The 18,983-nt window shown below is 45.0% G+C and overlaps 1 protein-coding gene across 1 annotated transcript in view; it reads right to left on the bottom strand.

Moving 5' to 3' along the window:
- MED12L (mediator complex subunit 12L) overlaps positions 1-18,983 on the bottom strand; it is a 138,728-nt gene that overhangs the window by 7,379 nt on the left and 112,366 nt on the right. Inside the window, exons 28-39 of the mRNA XM_074878325.1 lie at positions 18,601-18,675; positions 18,288-18,478; positions 17,800-17,961; positions 15,117-15,228; positions 13,819-13,908; positions 11,502-11,611; positions 10,847-10,982; positions 10,197-10,358; positions 8,453-8,815; positions 7,313-7,469; positions 5,948-6,162; positions 3,346-3,396 (exon numbers count right to left, since the gene is read on the bottom strand). Of these exons, the coding sequence (XP_074734426.1) occupies positions 3,346-3,396; positions 5,948-6,162; positions 7,313-7,469; positions 8,453-8,815; positions 10,197-10,358; positions 10,847-10,982; positions 11,502-11,611; positions 13,819-13,908; positions 15,117-15,228; positions 17,800-17,961; positions 18,288-18,478; positions 18,601-18,675 (1,824 nt within the window). The remainder of the gene's footprint in view (positions 1-3,345; positions 3,397-5,947; positions 6,163-7,312; positions 7,470-8,452; positions 8,816-10,196; positions 10,359-10,846; positions 10,983-11,501; positions 11,612-13,818; positions 13,909-15,116; positions 15,229-17,799; positions 17,962-18,287; positions 18,479-18,600; positions 18,676-18,983) is intronic.

Here is an 18,983-nt window from a genome sequence, read left to right as displayed (position 1 = left end):
CCCAGATGAAGCAGGCAAAATGCTGATTAGCAGCTTTTATGATGATGTACAAAATACCAGTATGATAAATGGGTAATGCAAGCACCTCCAGCTCCCAACCAGTACAGCTTGGAAACACACTCGTATCTGTGGTCAGCAGAGAGCCTAGGTTGTTCATTCCAAATTGCCTCAATATTTATGCCCAATTAATGGCAAATCATTTAAAGATTTCAACTATAACTGCAATAGTTTTGAAGCACCAGAAAAGAGGAAAAAATAAAATGTTGGACTTAGTTTCAGGACCAAGGTTGTAAAAAACTGGTGAATGAGAATTTGCCAAGGATACAATCGAGTCTGTGTGCTGCCCAGCTGCACCTGATCACTTCCACCTGATCACTTTGAAAACCACTGTACTCAGAAAAGCTCAGTGGCAGTCTGGAGCTGGAAGCAGTGATGCTCCTTCCCTGTAGCTGCCGTATCCACCCCAAAACCAAACAAAAAATCCAAGTTCTCCAGCAAAGCCTTTGCCATTTTAATCAGGATATCCTTATGGAGATGGATTATAATTTAAGGCTAAAAGTGACTTTGATAACACACTGCAAGCAGCAACGTTACAGGGCTACCTGGTGGAAAAGAAAATCCACGTGGGATAAAATCCTGAAGCCCCACTGGAACTGTCCCCCTGTAGGAGTCTGGGCCGCGCTGGGAGAAAGTTAGTGCAGACAGAAGAATGCAAGGACGAAGACAAGGCCAGCAAAATAAGGCTGGCAAAAACACACAAGATAGCAGATAAGTGAGAAACACCTGTGGTCAGCAAAAGCACACAAGTCTGAGCAAAACAGGGTATGAGATAAGGGAGTTTTGGCAAGTTTTGGGCTTTACGTGCTAATTGCAATTAACCAATGCAAATGCTTGTAGAGGCGTGTGAACAGCGCGTGTAGATGACCTGTAGCCTGTTAGAAGATAGATGAGTGCGTGTACGGAACTTAGTAGAGTATAAACGTAACCAGAAAAGGAATAGAAGATAATAATATATAATGAAAAAGATGGACGACCTGTTCATCACATTGGTGTTGCGTCGTTTCTGTTCCCGCACGGAGAAATAAGGACCCCAGCTAATGGTGACCCCGACATCCCCCTTTACCTGCTCACCCCCCTTTAGTGCTCCCCGTACCAAACGTTAACAAGTCTGTAAGCCCAGCCAACAGTCCTGCAGTTCAGCTGCTGGTTTGGACTGGGTTTAAAAATATGTGCACCCTCATCGACAGACCTGGGGAACAAGCAGAGCTACCCGCTGCAGTCGGGAAGCGCTCAGGGAAGCGGGGTGGTACGGAGAAAGCGCCCCAGCTTCAGCCGTCCATCCCCGAGAGGCGAGAACCTCGGGGCAGAGAGCAGACAGAGGAGGGCAAGATGCAAAACAAGGGGCAAAGCTACCACAGGGTGCCATGGGGTTGTCACACACTCATTTTTCATACCTTCCTTGCTGTTAAAAACAAAAAAATGCCTGACCCAGCTGGGCTCTGTGCCAGCCTCTGGGACCACGGCTAAGGGGGTCGCCGAGGCGCAGAGACGACAGCGGGGAGCTCTGGTACAGTAAGGAGGCAGAAGCCACACTAAAGATTTGTTTTAAAAACAGGCCAATATCTCATGGAAAACTCTGAGAAACAAATTAGGGAGTACAGGAGGTGTGAACAGAGTAGCATCTACCAGTCCTGACAAAAGGTCGGGGTAAATTAAATTTATCTGGAAAAACATCTGCGAAGTCAGACAGGGAGCTCTCAAAACAACCACCTGATAGGTGAGAGACTGAAACGCTGAACAGGACGGACATCTCACAGAGGGGATGCACATAAAACAGACGTCAGCCAAGTACAGCGGGAAGGTATTCAAGTACCTCGGGTTTTTCTTTTTTTAACCAGAAGCAAAAGAAGAGAAACAAAAAAAGAACAATAATTTCTTTGAGCAAACTGCTTCTGAAACTTCTTCATAGGGTGCCAACCCCAGGATAGATAAAGATGTAACCTGAAGTCACCCAAAGGTGAGATCTGGTAAAACCATGACTGATTTCTAGAAAAAACAGTGTCTTAAGCTTTTCCCCACAGCCATGCAAAACCCCTGGTGGGTTCTGCAGGAGCTGGTTGCTAGCGCAGTGCCCCATGTGCTTCTGCTTCTCTGCAACACCAGGAGCAACGCCTCTCCAAACAGCGTCCCTCCAAAGCCAGGGGAAGTTATGTCAATGGAAATCGGATTGGGCCTTAATTCTGTAAGAAAATACTAAATAAGCAGCTGCATGACCCCAGCAACACGAGCGAGTTTTGTCCACCGGCCACTCAAGGCGCAGGGAGTGGCGGAGCTGGGGGGTGCAGGACAGGGGAGCAGCACACCCGCCCCAGCCAGCGCCGCACACCCGTCTGCAGCGTGAGCAGAAAGCTGCTCCTCAGGGAGGCACGGAGCAGTTTATGCCACGGCAGCACACGGGCACCGAGCGAGCTCCTGGGTTGTGAGAGCGCTCTGCATCCCTGAGCAGTGGCAGCAGATGTTGCTCGATTCAAAGGGACTTCTCCCTCCAAGCAAAATGTAGTAAAGAGTTAACGAAACACACAGGCTGACTACTGCAGGCCAGAACTGTGCATGTCAAACAGAAACGGAACAGAAAAGAGGAGAAAAACCCCAAACACTTTTATTCAGTGCCGATGCAATGTTACACTAATAACCACCATTCTCTTTGTTCTGCTCGCACCCCGAATTGGAGCAAAACTTACTGCTTTTTCCTGTGACGGTATGTGACCACAGTGTGTTGGGAAGGAATTTTCTTTTCTAGGTGATGCTGGGACTGGCAAAGGCAACTGGAGCAGCCATGGCACTGTAGGGTGATTTTGACCAAAATCTGACCAAATCGGACTTCAGAAGTAGGTAGTGAAACACTAACACTTATTTAGAGAAGGTGATGATGACAGATTTGAGGGACCTCCCTGTACTTGCTGCCTATCTAGGTGTGCCTAATTAACTGCAAATATGGTGATCTATACCCTGTTCTGACAGTTGCCAGCAGTGACAGGAATGATTGCACATATATAAAACATGGACAAGAGTGGAAGCAGCAAAGCCTTTTTAAAAACACAGTTTGCTTTGTCTTTCCAATTAGTGCTTTTAACAACATTGCAGTTTCCTTAAGACAGGATGAAAATCCTGCAAACTAACTCATTCACAGCCTTCCCACATGCAGCCGCTGCGCTCCCTAGCTGAAGGGGGTGCCAAAGCATATCATTCTCATCGAAAGCAAAGTGTGCAGCCTGTGTGTTGAAAGAAATGCATGTTTGTGCGAAAGAAAAAATAAAGAGAAGTTCACGGTCTCAGAGTGGTTACCATTACGTTGTCAAAGCCATCCTGAAGGGATACAGCAGTGCTACAGACATCCTAAAGGAAAAGGACAGGCGAGAAAATAGCAAACAACACAAAGAGTACACACGAGTAAGCTCGGATTGTTAGTGGAGCAGTACAGCACCTTTACAGAGCTCACTTGTATGTATGCAAAGAATGCTGGTGTTTAGGAGCACTAACAAGGTCCTTTGGGGTGGTTTTGGTCCTAATGCACCTCAATACTTTTATGAAATTTATTAACAGAAACTCTAAACCTGGAACGCACTTCCTACCATCCACAGGAGCTATTAATTCTATGCATAATACTTAAAATTTTTTTAACAAATCGTAGCTCCTGAAGACCTTGCAGCACAGCTGTGTGTTTTCAAGAGCCCAGCATGTACAGCACAGCACCAAAGGGCAGAGTCCTTCTGGACTGATTTTACAGAACCGTCCACGGGTGCCCGTGATTTTCAGCCGAGTAGGAAATTCTGTTCTGCAGCTGCAGAAACACAAAGAGCAAAGAAGAAGCCTTCCTCATTTAAGCGCTACCTAACAACACACACCACAGCAGCAGTGCTTACAGATCACAGCAAAGCTTACGAATTGCCTTGTTCCTAAATTCTCAGGTACTCCCTCCAGGCTCGTGTGCTGCCACAGGACCTCAGGGGCTTTCACTGGCGTTGGCGCTGCCAGCACGTGTTTGGGCAACAAGGAAAGCAAATAGGGCGGGCTGGCAAGTTGTTCCTCCTGTACCAGGCTGAGGGAACCTTCCCAAACACTCAGTGAGGCAAAACGTTCAAAGCAGACTGGAAGCACCGCGCCCATCGGCACTGCTGCCCAGCACACCACTGTGGGGAAGCAACTGGGGATCACAGCCGGGGTTGGGACAGCTCTGGTTCGACTTGGTTTACATCAGTTTAACTTATAGTGACCTACTGTGAAATAAAACCATGGCTGATACGGAACCACTGACTGATAACACCCAGCACACGTACACTAGCTGCACCAGGCACCTCAACCTACCCCGCTGAATTTCAGTGCAACTTTTACACTGTAAAAGTTTGATCCAAATTTTGTGGAAAAGTTCATCACAGACACCTTATTAATCCTATTTAGGCATGGCTTCGTGGCTTCATGGTAAGTTGATTCTCCTTACTGACAACCTGCCTATGCAGCACTTCAGAGCAGAGCTTAACCTCAGACACCGTCCCTGTTTGAAACCAAAAGGGAAATGCAACATTATCTGTCCTCTAAACGTGATGGTGTTAAACAACATTTCTTAAATGCAAGAATAATGTGTTATTTTAGATCTTCAGTTACTACTTTTTGATCCACCCAGCCATAAGTAGTGATCATCATTTGTTTACTCAAGCCTGTATTCTATCATAGTAACTGAGAGCCAGTTGGACTTAACATTCAGAGTAAGATATTGCCTAATGCAAGAAATACTACAGGGTTTCTATGAAATAAGCAGCGATGGCTCCCTGTAGAGCCCAGTACCCTAACACTTAGGGTACCAAACCCTTAGTACCTCGTAGTGCCTGCGGGACGCCAGTGAGGGCTCACATATCCACCGTACCATGGATATGATAAAACACACAGCCAGAGCTTCTGGGGACTTTTTTTTTTTCTTTGAAAGGCAGAAGACAACACACACTCAGGGAAACCCTAGTTTCACTATTCTGAACAGCCCCGTATAAAACTACTGCAGCCCCTCAGCAATTTAAACACTTCAGAGGGCTCTGCATGTGTCAGAGCAGAGAGACTGAAGAGGGATGAGAAGGGTAATGAGGGGGCTGTAATAGACAGCGTGGGAGAAATTATGAGGATACTTGCTGAAAATTTTGATTATTTTGAGCAAAGAGGGCACATCACAGAGTTTGAAGGAAAGATAACGTAAGGGTAATGTAATATATATTGCAGTGAGGGTAAGAATAGGTACAGAAGGACTTTAAAATGAAGGGGAAAAGTTACTGGTTTTGCCACCAACTACCGCACACGTATCACGGGTTATCTGGGATGCGAAACCCAGTTTTCTGTTGCCAGCCCCTCAATTGAGAAGCAGCCGGTCTGCAGCCACGCTCTGAGGGGAGCATGGCCTCCAAAGGGAGTTGCACAACAGCCCTGTGCGGTTTGGCACAGAGCGGCTGCACTCGGCAAAAATCTTAGGAGAAGAAATACCAGCTATTTCTAGAGAACACGGGTGTCTGTCTGCACATGTGTGTGGAAACAGCTGCTGCTGAACTTCCTGGGCTGCTAATTGGGAAGAGCTCTGTGCACCTCTGCGGCTCACTCACAGCTCGGTGGTACACAGCACCACGCAGTCCCGCTGCCACAGCCTCTGCGACACAACGGGGACAAGAATATCATCAAGTAGCAGAAGGAAAACCTGATTTTATGAAACACAGGAAAACTAGAATGGACTAAGAGACCAAAGGGCAAATGAAGTTTAAAAGCAGACAGCCCTGGTTAAGCAATATTTGAGGAGTTATTGCCACTGTAACTATCAGCTGGCTCTCCGCTCCGTGAGCCTACACAGGGCGACCAGCCCCAACAGAAGGCAAAACCACTGTGCTGCTCCTCAGACTGAGGGGTTTGGACAAACCTGTTGCAGAGACCGTGACTGTGCTTGCTGCCTGAGGAGCCGCTGCTGCTGCTCTTGCTGCAGGAGTTTCATCTGGAGCAACTGCTGCTGAGGCGTGATTGCATGGAGAGAGGGGGGCTGCATCATGGTGCCAGAGCGCCGCTGCAGCATGTTCGACAGCGCTTGCTTCGTGTTACTTGGAACAAAGGAGCCTGTCGGATCCAGCCTGGAACCACCTAAAAACCACCCAAAACACAAATGCATTCTCTGCCCTCGTAAGAGCATTGCTCGTACAGACCACTGCTAGTTCATCAGCTCCTACTGGGTTAGCTCGGCAATAATGATGATAAATTCCTCTCTGCAAAGACAGACAGCCACATTACTGGCCACATTACTGGCCTGAAAAATTAAATGGGCAAAATAACTTTGAAGACTGCCACTTGTAAATGACAATGAAAAGTAAAAAGGCTGTGGGCTGTTGCATGTTCTGTGTCACATAAAACGCTTGACTAGTATTGATGAACAAAAGTTGCATGTCAGCTCAAAAGCATATGAACAGCTTCTTATGTCAAGCCAATTTTATAATGAGATGGCAGTAATTTATGCACTGTACACTATTTGATAAAAATCATGTATCTATGTGTCAGACTTACGAAGGTAATCTTATACATTTATTTTTTAAATCAGCATTTCCTTAAACTTTTTCACTACCGTCTGGTATATTCTGAAGACTTTTTACACACTTAAAGTACAGATCTAGCTCTATTTGGAGCTTTAGAAAAAATATTTAACATTTATAACAGGAAACAAACTTCTAAACTGCTGCATAACATCCAAGAAGGACACAACAGTATTTCTCAAAACATCACGAACTGCTGCCCCCTAGAGCAAGTAAAATACCTGCATTAAACTCTGTATGCATCAACTGGAAGAAACAAAACAATCCTACAAAAAATTAAGCACGTATCACAAATACTGAAAAAATGTGAGCCCATGGATTTTTTAGTCCGTCTGGCAGATGTTAAATCAGCCACCATGGTTCTTGGTATGAATCAAAGAAGAAATAATCCAAAGGTCATTTGTTCCTTTTAATCATCCCTCTTACTTCACTCCTCATTAAACTTCTACCAGCTTTCTTATACTGTCACCACAGTAGGTCATTTTTGCTCATTTACCAAAAAAGTTTAATAGCTTAATAGAGACAGGCCTACAACTGATAATAGAAAGCCCTTCGAAAAAAACGGCTAACTAAGAAATAAAGTAAATGGCATCGGCATTCTGCTTCGGAGAAAGGTAGAAAGAAAACGTGGTTAGAAGAGGTCAACTTTTGTCACACCCCAAATAACAAGGCACCACGTCTGTGAGCTGGAAGAAGCACAGACATACCCGGAGGGAGGGTCTGGTTCTGCAGGAAGAAGCCAGGCTGCTGCGGCTGTCCCATCACGCTGTAACCCCACAGGGCAGGCTGAGCCTGCTGCATCAGTTGGGAGGAAATGGGGGAGTAAGTGGGAGGCACTCTGTACAAGTTGTTCTGCGGGTATTCCTTAAAATATACAGTAAAAGTGAATGTTACTGACATTCATACCTTACTAACTCATAAATAATGCCGATTTTCCTACTAAATTATTAAAGGACAGAGACAGTTCCCATTGTCGTTTGCAATGATGTAAAAACCAGATTAAGTCTCAGGCTGCCCACAGGTAATTAACACTAACAACCTCATACACACACCATCCATTTTTACCTCATTAGCAAGTATTTTCTGCAGGCTATAATTACGTGTAGCACAAGGACAGCTTACTGTATCAGTATACAAATAACTGAAACATCAAAAAGGCCAGAAAATTATCTTAAAATTACAGCTACTTAAAGCGCACCAGGGCAGCTGGGTGCTGAGAGAACGCTGCCGTACGACACTGCCACCACACCGGCAGCACTAAGCGGACGTAACCGCACAGAACGCTGCTGCTGGAAGCACACGGTATTATTCGGGTGGTACCAGGAGTGTTGTTCAAACCCTTGCTCAAAGTGATTCTTCAGCTTCGGAACCCACACCTCAAACCCCAATAAAAAACAGAGGGAAACCAGAAACCAGGACAAACTGCACAGTAGAACAGATTATGTGTGTGAAAGAGCCTCTTCCAAATTGGGTTCCATTTGAATGGGACCTGGGTTTAAACCACATGTTTGCTCCCAACGTAATTTGAGCAAGAGGAATTTTAGGAATGGATACAAACAGTAACAGCTGTACTTCACACCAGACAAGAGAAAGCATATTCGGAACCTCAATAATATTTAGTAAGCTCCAGTCTAGTGCGTTTTACATACCGCATAAGATCCTAAGCACAGGGCGTTCCTCTACACTGAGCTCCGTCTGATAGAAATCCATCCTCCCTCTGCCCATCCCCATTCTCTCCCTCTACTAGGGCCCACTCCTCCAGGTGCAGAGCAATCTCTGAAGGTCGCTAAGACAGCACCATGCAGCATCAGATACTTCACGTTTTGTATGGGGCACCGAGCACTTACATCAGCCCTTGAGCTTGACTTTGACTTTCGCTTCCTGCCCTTCGTCTTCTTCTCGTCATCCGTGGCGTGTTTTCCCTGATCTGAGAGCTCTCCTGACTTTCTTTCTGGTTCCTGAGACACAGGTGTGGTGGGCTCTTCCTCTTCCTCCTCTGGAGGAAGGGGCAAGGGCTCGAGGTAGTAACTCCGTGGCTTGGGTTTGGTGTGTGTATGGTACAGGAGGAGATGCTGCTGCTCCTCGTATTTGATCACTTTCCTGTCGACACGAACTGTACCAAACCACGCCCAGGAGAGAGGAGCAGGATTTTTGTGACCTTCAAATAAATCCCAAGGGGACACCTTTTGTTTTGTTGAAACCTGAAGACCCTGTTTCAGAATAAAAGTGAAGTTAGTATTTTAAGAAAGTTGGACACTAGAGCAGACTACTTGCTTTTGGACATCATTGTCTGAGTCAGAAAAATCCAGTAAGGATTTTTTCCCCTCCATAAAATGTACCAAAGGAGGTACATCGGTACATTTTGCTTATAGCTATGCTAAAAATCTCAAGTTCCATCTATCCTATTTTGGAGGAAAAGTCAAAGTATCTATCAAAAATTGCTAATCTGAGAATGCCCTTGCTAAAAGTTTCCATATTCAAATAAGGGGAGAAAGCCTCAGCACAAGATCACAAAAAAAATGCGTGCCCAGACTGCAGAAAAAAATGCTCTGTCCTAAGCTCTCTCCTTCTCTTTTAAATACATTCACTTTGAAAATCATGCATCCCTTTGTATTCCCAAAAAATCCAAAACAACTAATTCACCTGCCCCCACCTCTGCCCTTTTCCTCTGTCTTCTGTAAGGGGGAGCACCCTCCAGATTCCTCCCAGCCTGAAACACATCAAAAGGTTCCCAGGTCAAACGAGCTCTCAAATGCAGGATTCTGCTTGGAAAGCAAATACTTTTGTAAGAGCTTCTGCTGCTCAACTCCAAGTCAAATGTAATTTCCTTTTCAGCAACTTTTGTGGAGCTGGCTGCTATCAGTCCTGAGCCTGTCCTGCAAAGCTGAGCAAGCTTGTGTCAACCCTCATCACATCAGCAGTTCCAAACCGGCCACATGCTCTGCGGATCTAGCGAGGGCGGGCACACAGCAAACGTGACGACCAAATCTTAAACAGATCTGAAACTGAACGGGTACCCAAACTCTGGGATTTGTACGAGTGGCAGAAAGCCATTGCCACTGAAGACACGCGTGTGTCCGCAGCCCTGAGACGACCTGCCAGAACCACTGAACCGTGTGGGAGAGCGGGAAGGGGTCACTGCCGGTGCATGGCCCCGCTCACTCGAGGCTGCTCGAGCCCTTGGGCTGGGCTTTAACAGCCCCCTGCCCGCCTCCCTCACCACCCGCTCCTGGTTTCACACTCTGCCTGAGCATCTTCACACGGACCACAAACCAAACGCTGCGCAAGAATACTGGGAACAGAAATACATCGGATACCAAGAAGCGGTCTGCCACTTGCAGCTCTTTTTAAAGGTATTATTTGTCAATTCCCCCCTGGTGGCATCCCTGCCTGTGGAAGAGCCTGCACTGCTGGGGCTGAGGCTGCAGCGCTGGCTGAGGGCAAGTTAGAAAGCTGCACCCCAGCAGCAGCACAGCGCTGTGGGTACTGCACATAACCACCCCCACTGTACAGGCTGCACCTCTCTGCTGGAGTTTCCCATGCTTCAAAAATCGTGGAAAAACTGGGATGGAAGCAAACATTTACTCTTGCCTGTTTCTTATCAATGGAGTCAAATCCTGCAATTTTGTTCCCCTTGGTGTCGATCAAGGATCCCATTGGCTCACAAGTGATAATATCACACGTCTGCTTTGGCAAAGGGAGCAGCTGGCGAACCTTGTCGATGCTTTCAGACCGCTTGTCCCCCAGCTCCTTCTAGAGAATAAACACATCAATCAGTCAAACAGAAAGGGGGGGAAAAAGAGAAACATTACATTGCTTTCACTATTAGAAAATGTCCAGTCTCTGGATGAATCATTTCCTTGTACTTTTACTAAATTTAAACAAGCGGTTTTGCAAGGTTTTTTGCTTTTTCTTTTTTTAAGAGTGTAAGTTATCTTTTCACCTCTTGTTTAAACAGAATGTAGAAAATACACAAGCCAAATTTAGTGTCTCAAACATCAATAACAGTAACTAAGTATCTTGCAAGGTCCCTAATTTTAATTTAATATGAAGAAAATACTAGAAGTCCCCCCCAAGTTCCTGTATTTCTATTTTCTTCTTTTTCTCCCTGTTAACACTAGAGCTCAGTCTCTCCTCTTGTTCCAAGAGGCCTTCCCAGACACTAGAAATGACAGGATTAAAAGATGAGCACAGAATGCAGTTCAAAAGAAATGCTGAAAATGACAAGACGTGACACTTACTTTTAATTTTTTCACTAAATTCATGTAAGCCCTTTTGTTTTCCTCAGGCCCTCCTTGGGAAGCATTGGACAAGTCCGAGGCAAGCGTCCCATTGATGAGGACGCCCAGCATATCGAGCACGGTTGTGAACAATTCGCTGAGAGCAAAGACAAGTATTACCCTGAGGAACCACCGACAGACCCAGGGACAGGCAAGCCTGGCAAAGGCCACAAACGCAGCTCCCCGGCCAGGCCGGGCTCTGCAGGGCTTTCTGCATGCACACGCATCTGGGCTCGCGTGCACAAGCCCCGGCGTACACACACAGGTGGGCTGTCAAGACGTACACACAAATTTTACTCTAAACCCCAGCTCAGAGCTGCAGACAGCACCCACTGCTAACGGGTAGTTATTAGGCTCCAACGAGCCTAATTAATAGAGAGCTAACAGGCTCTCTAAATGTAGGAGAGCGCTCAGGCACACGCTTGTTAAGGGAGAGCATAAACAGCGGCTCCAGTGCTTCCCTGGACAGAGGTGCTCCACCAAAAAAAAACCCCCAAAAACCACACTCGAGCAGTAACAGGAGAACAGTAATAAAAACACAACACCACCACACGTGCAATCTGAACTTAAGAGCAGGACGGACGTGAATTAGCTCGTTTGATGAGCGCAGACCTACTTGTTGGTCTGCATATCGACCGTTCCCGAAGTGATTATCTGGAGGAGCAGCAGTGCCCAGTCCGTGGTCCACTGGGTGCTCCTCTGCACGGTATCAAACATGCCACCCACCTGCAAAACAGCACAGCAGATAGCAAGGCTCTGCACATACCTCATCGAGGCACATGCTGCCCTTCGCCTGGGGACTAATGAACAGAACTGCTGTCCCGCCCCACGGGTTCTTGTGCACCCAATGCCATCTTGAAGTGCTGGCTTGAAATAACTTTTCCTTCCCACCCCACGCTATCCCAGTAAAAAAGCTTCTCCTAAGAAGGAACTATAGAAAATATTACAACACTGCTCCTTCAGCTTCATATCTTCACTTTCATGTTTGATGCAACAAACTGAAGTGAGTGAAAAACTTCTCAGGACTGAAAAGGTGTCAAATTAAAACTTTATAATTACCATTTTCCACCCACACCCAAAAATTAGACAATGTCCAGTGCAACAAGAAAAAATTCTGAAGAACAATATAGCATCGATTGAAAATGAAAACTGCTAAAAGATACATTTTACCCTATGAATAATGTTTCACTATTTCTATTGGTACAGTATGATGCTGTAAAATATGCCTTGGCTTTGAGAAGGGGCCATTTTGCCAGAACTCATCCTTCACAGGATCAAACTGCAATAACAAAAGATACCTGCTCGAGTGCAAGCCTGATCACTGGCCAGATGGTCGGAATGGAGCCCAACCCCCAAACTGCAAAGGTAGAAGCTTCTAGCACACAAAAGCTCAGCTCAAGCCCGCAGGCAGTGCCAGCCCTGCGGAGGAGCAAACAGCTCCCTGTCGTACAAGAGGACCCTCGCAGAGCGCAGCCAGAACGACACTGCTCTCCCCTTACTGGAGCACTGCAGCCCAGGGGATTCCTACTCTGCTTTGCACACTATCCCTGCACACAATATCTCCATCAAATCATCCTTTCTGATGTTTCCCACTTGACATCTTTCCAAAAATAAATCTTTTTGTTTTGTCATGTTTCTGACCACTCTATATCCCTTCGCTGTTTGTGCCTGTAGTTGTTTCACTCTGCACAATTCTTCCCCATACTTAAAGCTTTTTTCAGGGTTGTGTCTTGCTCAATAAACACAGAGACTGTTTCAGTTCTCAGTACCTGCTTTTAGCTCCTAAATCCTGTTCAGTTTGTATCTAAGACTATTCCTCGAACTATGTAAGTGGTTTATGGTTTACAAAAGGACAGAATCTTGCTGCTTTAATAGTAAAGCAAATATTGCCCACATCTCTCCCAGCCCACATGTCTCAGCGGCAGGTGATAGCTGCTTCACTTTAAGTGCAGCCACAGCAATCCCAAAGCTGCTCCCAGCTGGCTCAAGGCGCCCTGACGCGGGCCAGGCGCGGCGTAAGGCTGTGCTTACCCCTCCAGCTGCACACACTCCTCTAAGCGACTCCCAAAGAGAGGGGAAGAGAGCAGTGCTGCAGCGTTACTCCTGCCTCGGTGCTCTCTGATTTGGCCTTACGTGTAGTCCCCTCACACCTACGGCACCGCGCTGACAAGCTGCAGTGGCCCTGCTGCCTGGTACAGAGGTTCCAAGAGATGGGGGACATTGGAGAACTTGGTGGAATCTAAGTTGCTTAATACAGGTATGCAAGTAGCAGCAACTGAAATTGCACATGTAGGTTAAATAGCCAACTGTTACATTCCCCGGGAGCTGTGAAGCCTCAGCTATACTGCCTGCCTGATTCCATAAAATCCTTGCTTGTTACACTGGGATAAACAATCAGTGAACGGCCTGGAATGTCCACAAAAAGATGACACATTTCTGAGGTTCTAGGGACACTAAAAGGAAGAAAGCAGCACAAAAATAAGGCACCAATAAGGTATAGGCTGTCCTTCCCATCCATTTTACATGAACAATGTCCAAACGCTATGGCCAGGGGGCACCAGCTGAAACGAGAGAGACAGGAAGAGCAGCAAGGAACACCAACAGAGCCGAGGGGGCAGAGGGGGCACCAGCAGCCCTTGCTGCCCCTGGCCAGCCCCTCCTGGGGCCACCCCCACCCCACCCTGGCCCTGGCGCCCCAGGCCAGGGGCCTCAGCCTGTGCCCACGGCCCTGCGGGGCCACACCAGGGCTGTGTCTGACCAGGCCTGATCCTGAGCCCATCCTGGCGTGGCCTCAGCCCAGCCCCATTGCCGTGGAGGTACCTGGTGCCCGGGGCCCCGTGGTGCCCTGACACAGCACTTCTTGTGCAGTACCACCTCCAGAGTAGCTGCTACATCTTTGCATAACATCAGGATAACACATAAGTTTTTCTTACCAAGTTAAGACGAAGTTGCAGGGCTTCGTGCATCATTTGCCTGGCTTTAACATCATCCTGGTACCGTTCTTCCCTCCAGTTACTAAGGATCTAAGAAAAAGCATTTGATTGAGGTTGTTTTCTTCCTGTAAAGGAAAATGTTCTTCCTTTGAAGTTTAAGTATTTGTGACTATTATCTATCAGGAATCATAAAAGACTATTATCCTTTTTATCCTCATGCATGTTTAAGGCTTAGAGCAGCATCCGCAAACTAGCGGGGGAAAAAAAATAATTTGTGAAGAGCTGATAATCTGCTATCAATTATGTGACTAGATCTTCCTGTGGTAGCAAAGAGAAAATAAGCAGCTTCATTATGCATTTATTAAAAATACTGTTTCAAACCCCCTATTTAACTGTTCACCACAGGCAAGTAAATAGATCTCCTGCACTGGATGCAGCTTCCCAACAAGATCTGGCAGGATCTCTGGATGAGCAATGACCAGCTTAAGAGAACCTGGACCAGCTGTGGTTCAGGGGAGAACCCCTACAGCAAAAGGAAAGCCCAGCTGGCAGTAACACCAGGGGAAAAAAAAACATCAAAGGAATGAATTTAACTCAAATGGGGACCTACAGCACAGCCTGGACCTGAGCTGAGAGGCAATATGAGAAGGTAACAGCCCTACAGGTATCCATTTTCACTGTCACGGTAATTCATCGAAACTAAAGATAGAAAAAAAGGCAACAGGCACCTGCTACACCGGGCACTGTATATATTCATTTTAAAGACAGTCTTAAGGAGCTATTGTAGGCTCGAGAATGAACCGGCAGAAGTCTGGAGCAGAATCAGCAGAGGTTATGAGCAAGCACAAGTGATCCAAAGGAAGAGTTGTAGGCAACGGGCCACTTTGGGACTAGCAATGTTGGATTTTAAAATATGAGAAACTCTTAATCTGTACCAGCTGGAGAAGGTGAAGGTCCTTCCTAAAGAGGGAAAGTTTCAAACTTATAAAAACTTTTCATGTTCAAGCTAGAGACTGAGAAGACTGTTCCTCTCAGGACAAACTTCTTTTACTGGTTTTCCTGGAAAGAACTGAAATCAGACTCAAGTTCATTATATTTCTCTGTAACAATTTTAGGAAAAAAGATGTATTCACTCTCAAAAAGGAATAAGCACCTCCCCATTCTTCCCTCCTTGGACTGTTCCTTTTGGCATACCACTGCACTGTAATTTTCCTGGTTTTACACCATCGTATACACATAAAACTGATGACACATAAAACATCTAACAAAGGGTGCTCATGGTTATGTGCTTGTTTTACCTGATTAACTTGATTCTGCAGTGATGTTAGAAGCCCTTCCCGTTGCTCATCCTGTCCCTTGAGGCAAGTAAGTACCAATGAAAGGAAAGGTTGCTGACTCAGGAGAGACATGCTTGAAGAGAGGCAAACACAGAAGTCAATTAGTAAAGTTATTTTGATACTTCCCATCACTCCCTTCCTTGTTTTGTCTACTTTTTTTTTCCTGGAAGTGGCATTGCCTGCATCTGTCCGTGTCTCTGTTTCAGTACATTAAAGCCTTGCCAGGTGAATGGAGAGCGTGCCCATAAGAAGGCAGAGCACCAGCCAGGGTAAAGGCACATGTTATGGTGCCGAGGACCCACCTCGCCCAGGGCACGGAATGACCAGGAATTGCACGGACACTTGAAGGCCTGACTCAGAAACAGAACAGGTTATTTTAAGACTGCTTTGATTAACCAGGGATATAATTTTAGTGGAGATTAGGCAGCTAAAGTTTCTAATCCATGCTAGTGGTCTGAAGTGAAGCCCAAGGAAGTTTCTCCTACAAGCACTGATCAGAATGACAGCTGCCTAAATTGCACTAAAATTCTAACATGGGCCTCGTGTAAGTGAACTGAGATGCATCTTCAGCTGGTTGTAGGAGACACACCATACCAATGCAAGGGCTTTCAGATTTCTTACATATTTTTTTAGATTAGTGCGTATCCATTATAAACATAAAATTAAGGCAAACTGAAAGAAATACACAAAGATTAATTTGGAAGTAGAACATGTGAACTAGAAGAGAAGTTAAAAACGTCAGCAAAGGGATTTGAGAAGCAGCTCGTGTGATGATTTTTGCAGTTTTAGGTATATAAACTCTTTGAAAATTACATGCATCTGTAAACACAATATAAACACACATCCACACACACACACACGTGCGTATTCACCACAAGTCTTCATTTCAACAGTTATTTTCATTTGGCATTTAACTTGACTTCAACAATTTAGGTGACAATTAGTATAAAGGAATGGCAAAATCCCAAGGTCCCATTAAAGGAGCAGAACAGAAAGTCTGCATTTTCAAAAGTCACACTAACCAGTGATTTTTCAGATTTTAGGAACAACATGGTCAGAACACCTCTTCATTTTCTCATTAACTTCCATAAGAAAAATTTAAAGTTTGCAAGACAGTTATTATTGGAATTGCCATCCCTGCTACACAAAGCAGAGTTGGAAAAAAGAAAAAGAGGTCCTATACACGTTATATAAGATTTCATACTTGCCCACAGTATCATTGGTTTTGTCACTCAGAGTAGTAAAGTTTGGTTTTGATCAAGGAGAGATTGAAAAGCTTCAAAAAGCACACAAGGAAGTCATTTATTGTTACAACTAGAACAACTTCGCAAATGCTTTTATTTCTGTGCATAGGAACCACTGTGGAGGAAGGGCTTGACAGTTTCTATAAGCATTTTATTTTGGCTTTGAAAGAGGCTTGGTTTAGATTTTCTACCCTAGAGCTCTCCCGTAGGAAAAGAAACAGAAGACAGAGAGAGGTTCCTTATTCCCTTCTACTGATGCAAGTAGCAAGAGAGCCGGTAAGAACGGAAAAGGGCTGAAATGCTCAGAAACACCCAACAAAGAGACCTGGAAAGCAAGACGTCTTTTTCTATCTAACAACAGATCAAGCAGGTATTCCAAATGAATTAGAAGGAGGAGGAAGAGATGGCTTCACAGAGCTAACACAAAGCGTACTTAACTCACAAACTGAGCACAGCACTGCCACAGGTCGATACATCACATGAGAAGCTTATCAAAAAAACAGCCCAGAGGAACTAGGAGAGTCCAGCATAACCAGAGCTACGGGCATACTGCAGTTGTGACACAAAGAAAAGAAATTAAGTCTTCTAACCCTGAAGGGAAAATCAGCTAGGTGGAAGAGGCTGGAAAACAGCAGTAGGTTTAAAAGGCTCCACAGAATTTAAGGACAACTGTAAGTCAAAATCAATACGTGCAAGGCAGGTTTACAAGCATACTGTAAAGCGGCAAAGCACAGTCACTGGTCCCACGCCCAGGGAGAGTATTCTGCATGAACAACATCGACGGTGACCAAAAAGACAACGCAGACCAACGCAACATGCAAGAACAAGAAACTTACAGTGGGACCAAATACAACAATCAAACACCACAAGCCTTTAAGAAATGATATGTTTTCTTGAACAGCCATACTTTGGAAAAGCTTCGCAAAAAGAAAGAGGGTTGGTATTTGAAGCTAAGAGCCCCTGTTGTGTATAGTGTTCAGTGTAATTTCTATCGAACTCTAAGAAAGTGCAAAAAAACTAGAGGCACTGTGGAAGAATATTTTCCTGAAGGAAAATCAATAGCCGTTAACATCTTAAGACAATTATGGGATCTTAATGGCAAGAAAAGTGGCCTACTGCCAGAGAAGGGAAGAGACAACAAGCGCTCTAACTGTTCTGTTAAATCTCTAACATTTCCCATTGCCAAGCTGCAGAATAGCCACTGGCAGATGTGTTATAAACTCTGAAACCAGTGACACTTCTTCAGACTAAATGACACCTGAACCCTGTTGGGGTTGATAACTTTTTGCTCCACAGAAGTGAACCAATGAAGTTTTGCGAAGCCAAAATCCAGTCCTCAGTAAACTCCTCCTTCAAAAATACCTTTCAGCTCTGCGTGCAGGGATTTCCCAAGGTCGTACCTTTTTTGTTTCTGTCTATCTCTTTCCTTCTTAGAAGATGACCCCAAATGCTGACCTTTCTCCAGCTCCTCTCCCGCAGCTTTCAAGACCCTACCTTGAACTGAGGTAGGCAGTTTTGCAATCAAGGGAGCCACCAGCCACACTCCTCGCCGCTCAGAGGAACTAGAAGTAGAACAAACTTATTTCAGCCAAAATATCCATGTAGTTTTGCAACCAGCATTAGCTGTTATAAGACTGAACTGCTTCAGTAAAGCAGTTGACACAATGCATCTGGAGTAACTAGGGTGGACTCAGCAGTCACCATTTCTGGTTTCCAGAAAATTCAAGAATAGCAACTATATTTATTGTTAAACAAAAGTAAATAGAAGTAACCTTCAGGTAACTCATTTCTGTACATTCCTGTTTCAAGTGCAAAGAAGTCTAGGCAATCTACACACAATTAAGCATCATGTTGGCTAAAATAATTAAAAAGGTGCTACAAAAAATACCTTAGGAATGTCTTTTTACCATTCTGTCTTGTATTACTTGTGTCAGCATTTCCAACAGAGTTTGGATTGAAGAGGCCTATACCAGAGTTAGAAGAGTTATTGTTTAGATCAGCGGATTGCTGAAACACCTCTATTGTCGCCTTTGCAATATTATCCAACAAGCTGTTCATTTCAGCCACAGACCCAGAACCCTACAGTGAAACATAAGTAAACTAGCACATTCATGGTATGTTTGCTCATGGACTACGTTAAAATTTAACATACTTTTTTGCATTAAATATTTAGATAAGGAAGTTTGAAAACAAATACTCACAGGCTCCTTCATGCACTGTTTGATCATTAGTTGCAGCTCCAACCAAGACTGCCGGAGAGTCCACTGATCTAAGTTCTAGGTCAGAATTAACATCACAAATACAAGTGTCAACACTTTACAGGTCTGAAGAAAACAAATAAATCTCCTAATGAAATACATTACATGCAAAAGCCTCCTCTTACAAGCAGATCACCACAGTCACTACTCTTTAACAGTCTAATGACATGCCAAACTACCAGACCTATTAAAGAATGTATGTTAACTTCTGCATCTTTGCAGCTAATATCGTTACTCAATACTTGTAACCATGCAGCTTTTCTGAATAAAAATCTTGCTCTCTACAAAATCTGAGTTTAGCTAAATATGAGTATGGAAAATGTAAC

The sequence above is a fragment of the Strix uralensis genome, chromosome 9, assembly GCF_047716275.1.
Source record: "Strix uralensis isolate ZFMK-TIS-50842 chromosome 9, bStrUra1, whole genome shotgun sequence".
NCBI lineage: Eukaryota > Metazoa > Chordata > Aves > Strigiformes > Strigidae > Strix > Strix uralensis.
Note: the sequence above shows the minus strand (reverse complement) of the source record. Positions and strands in the feature narration are given on the sequence as shown.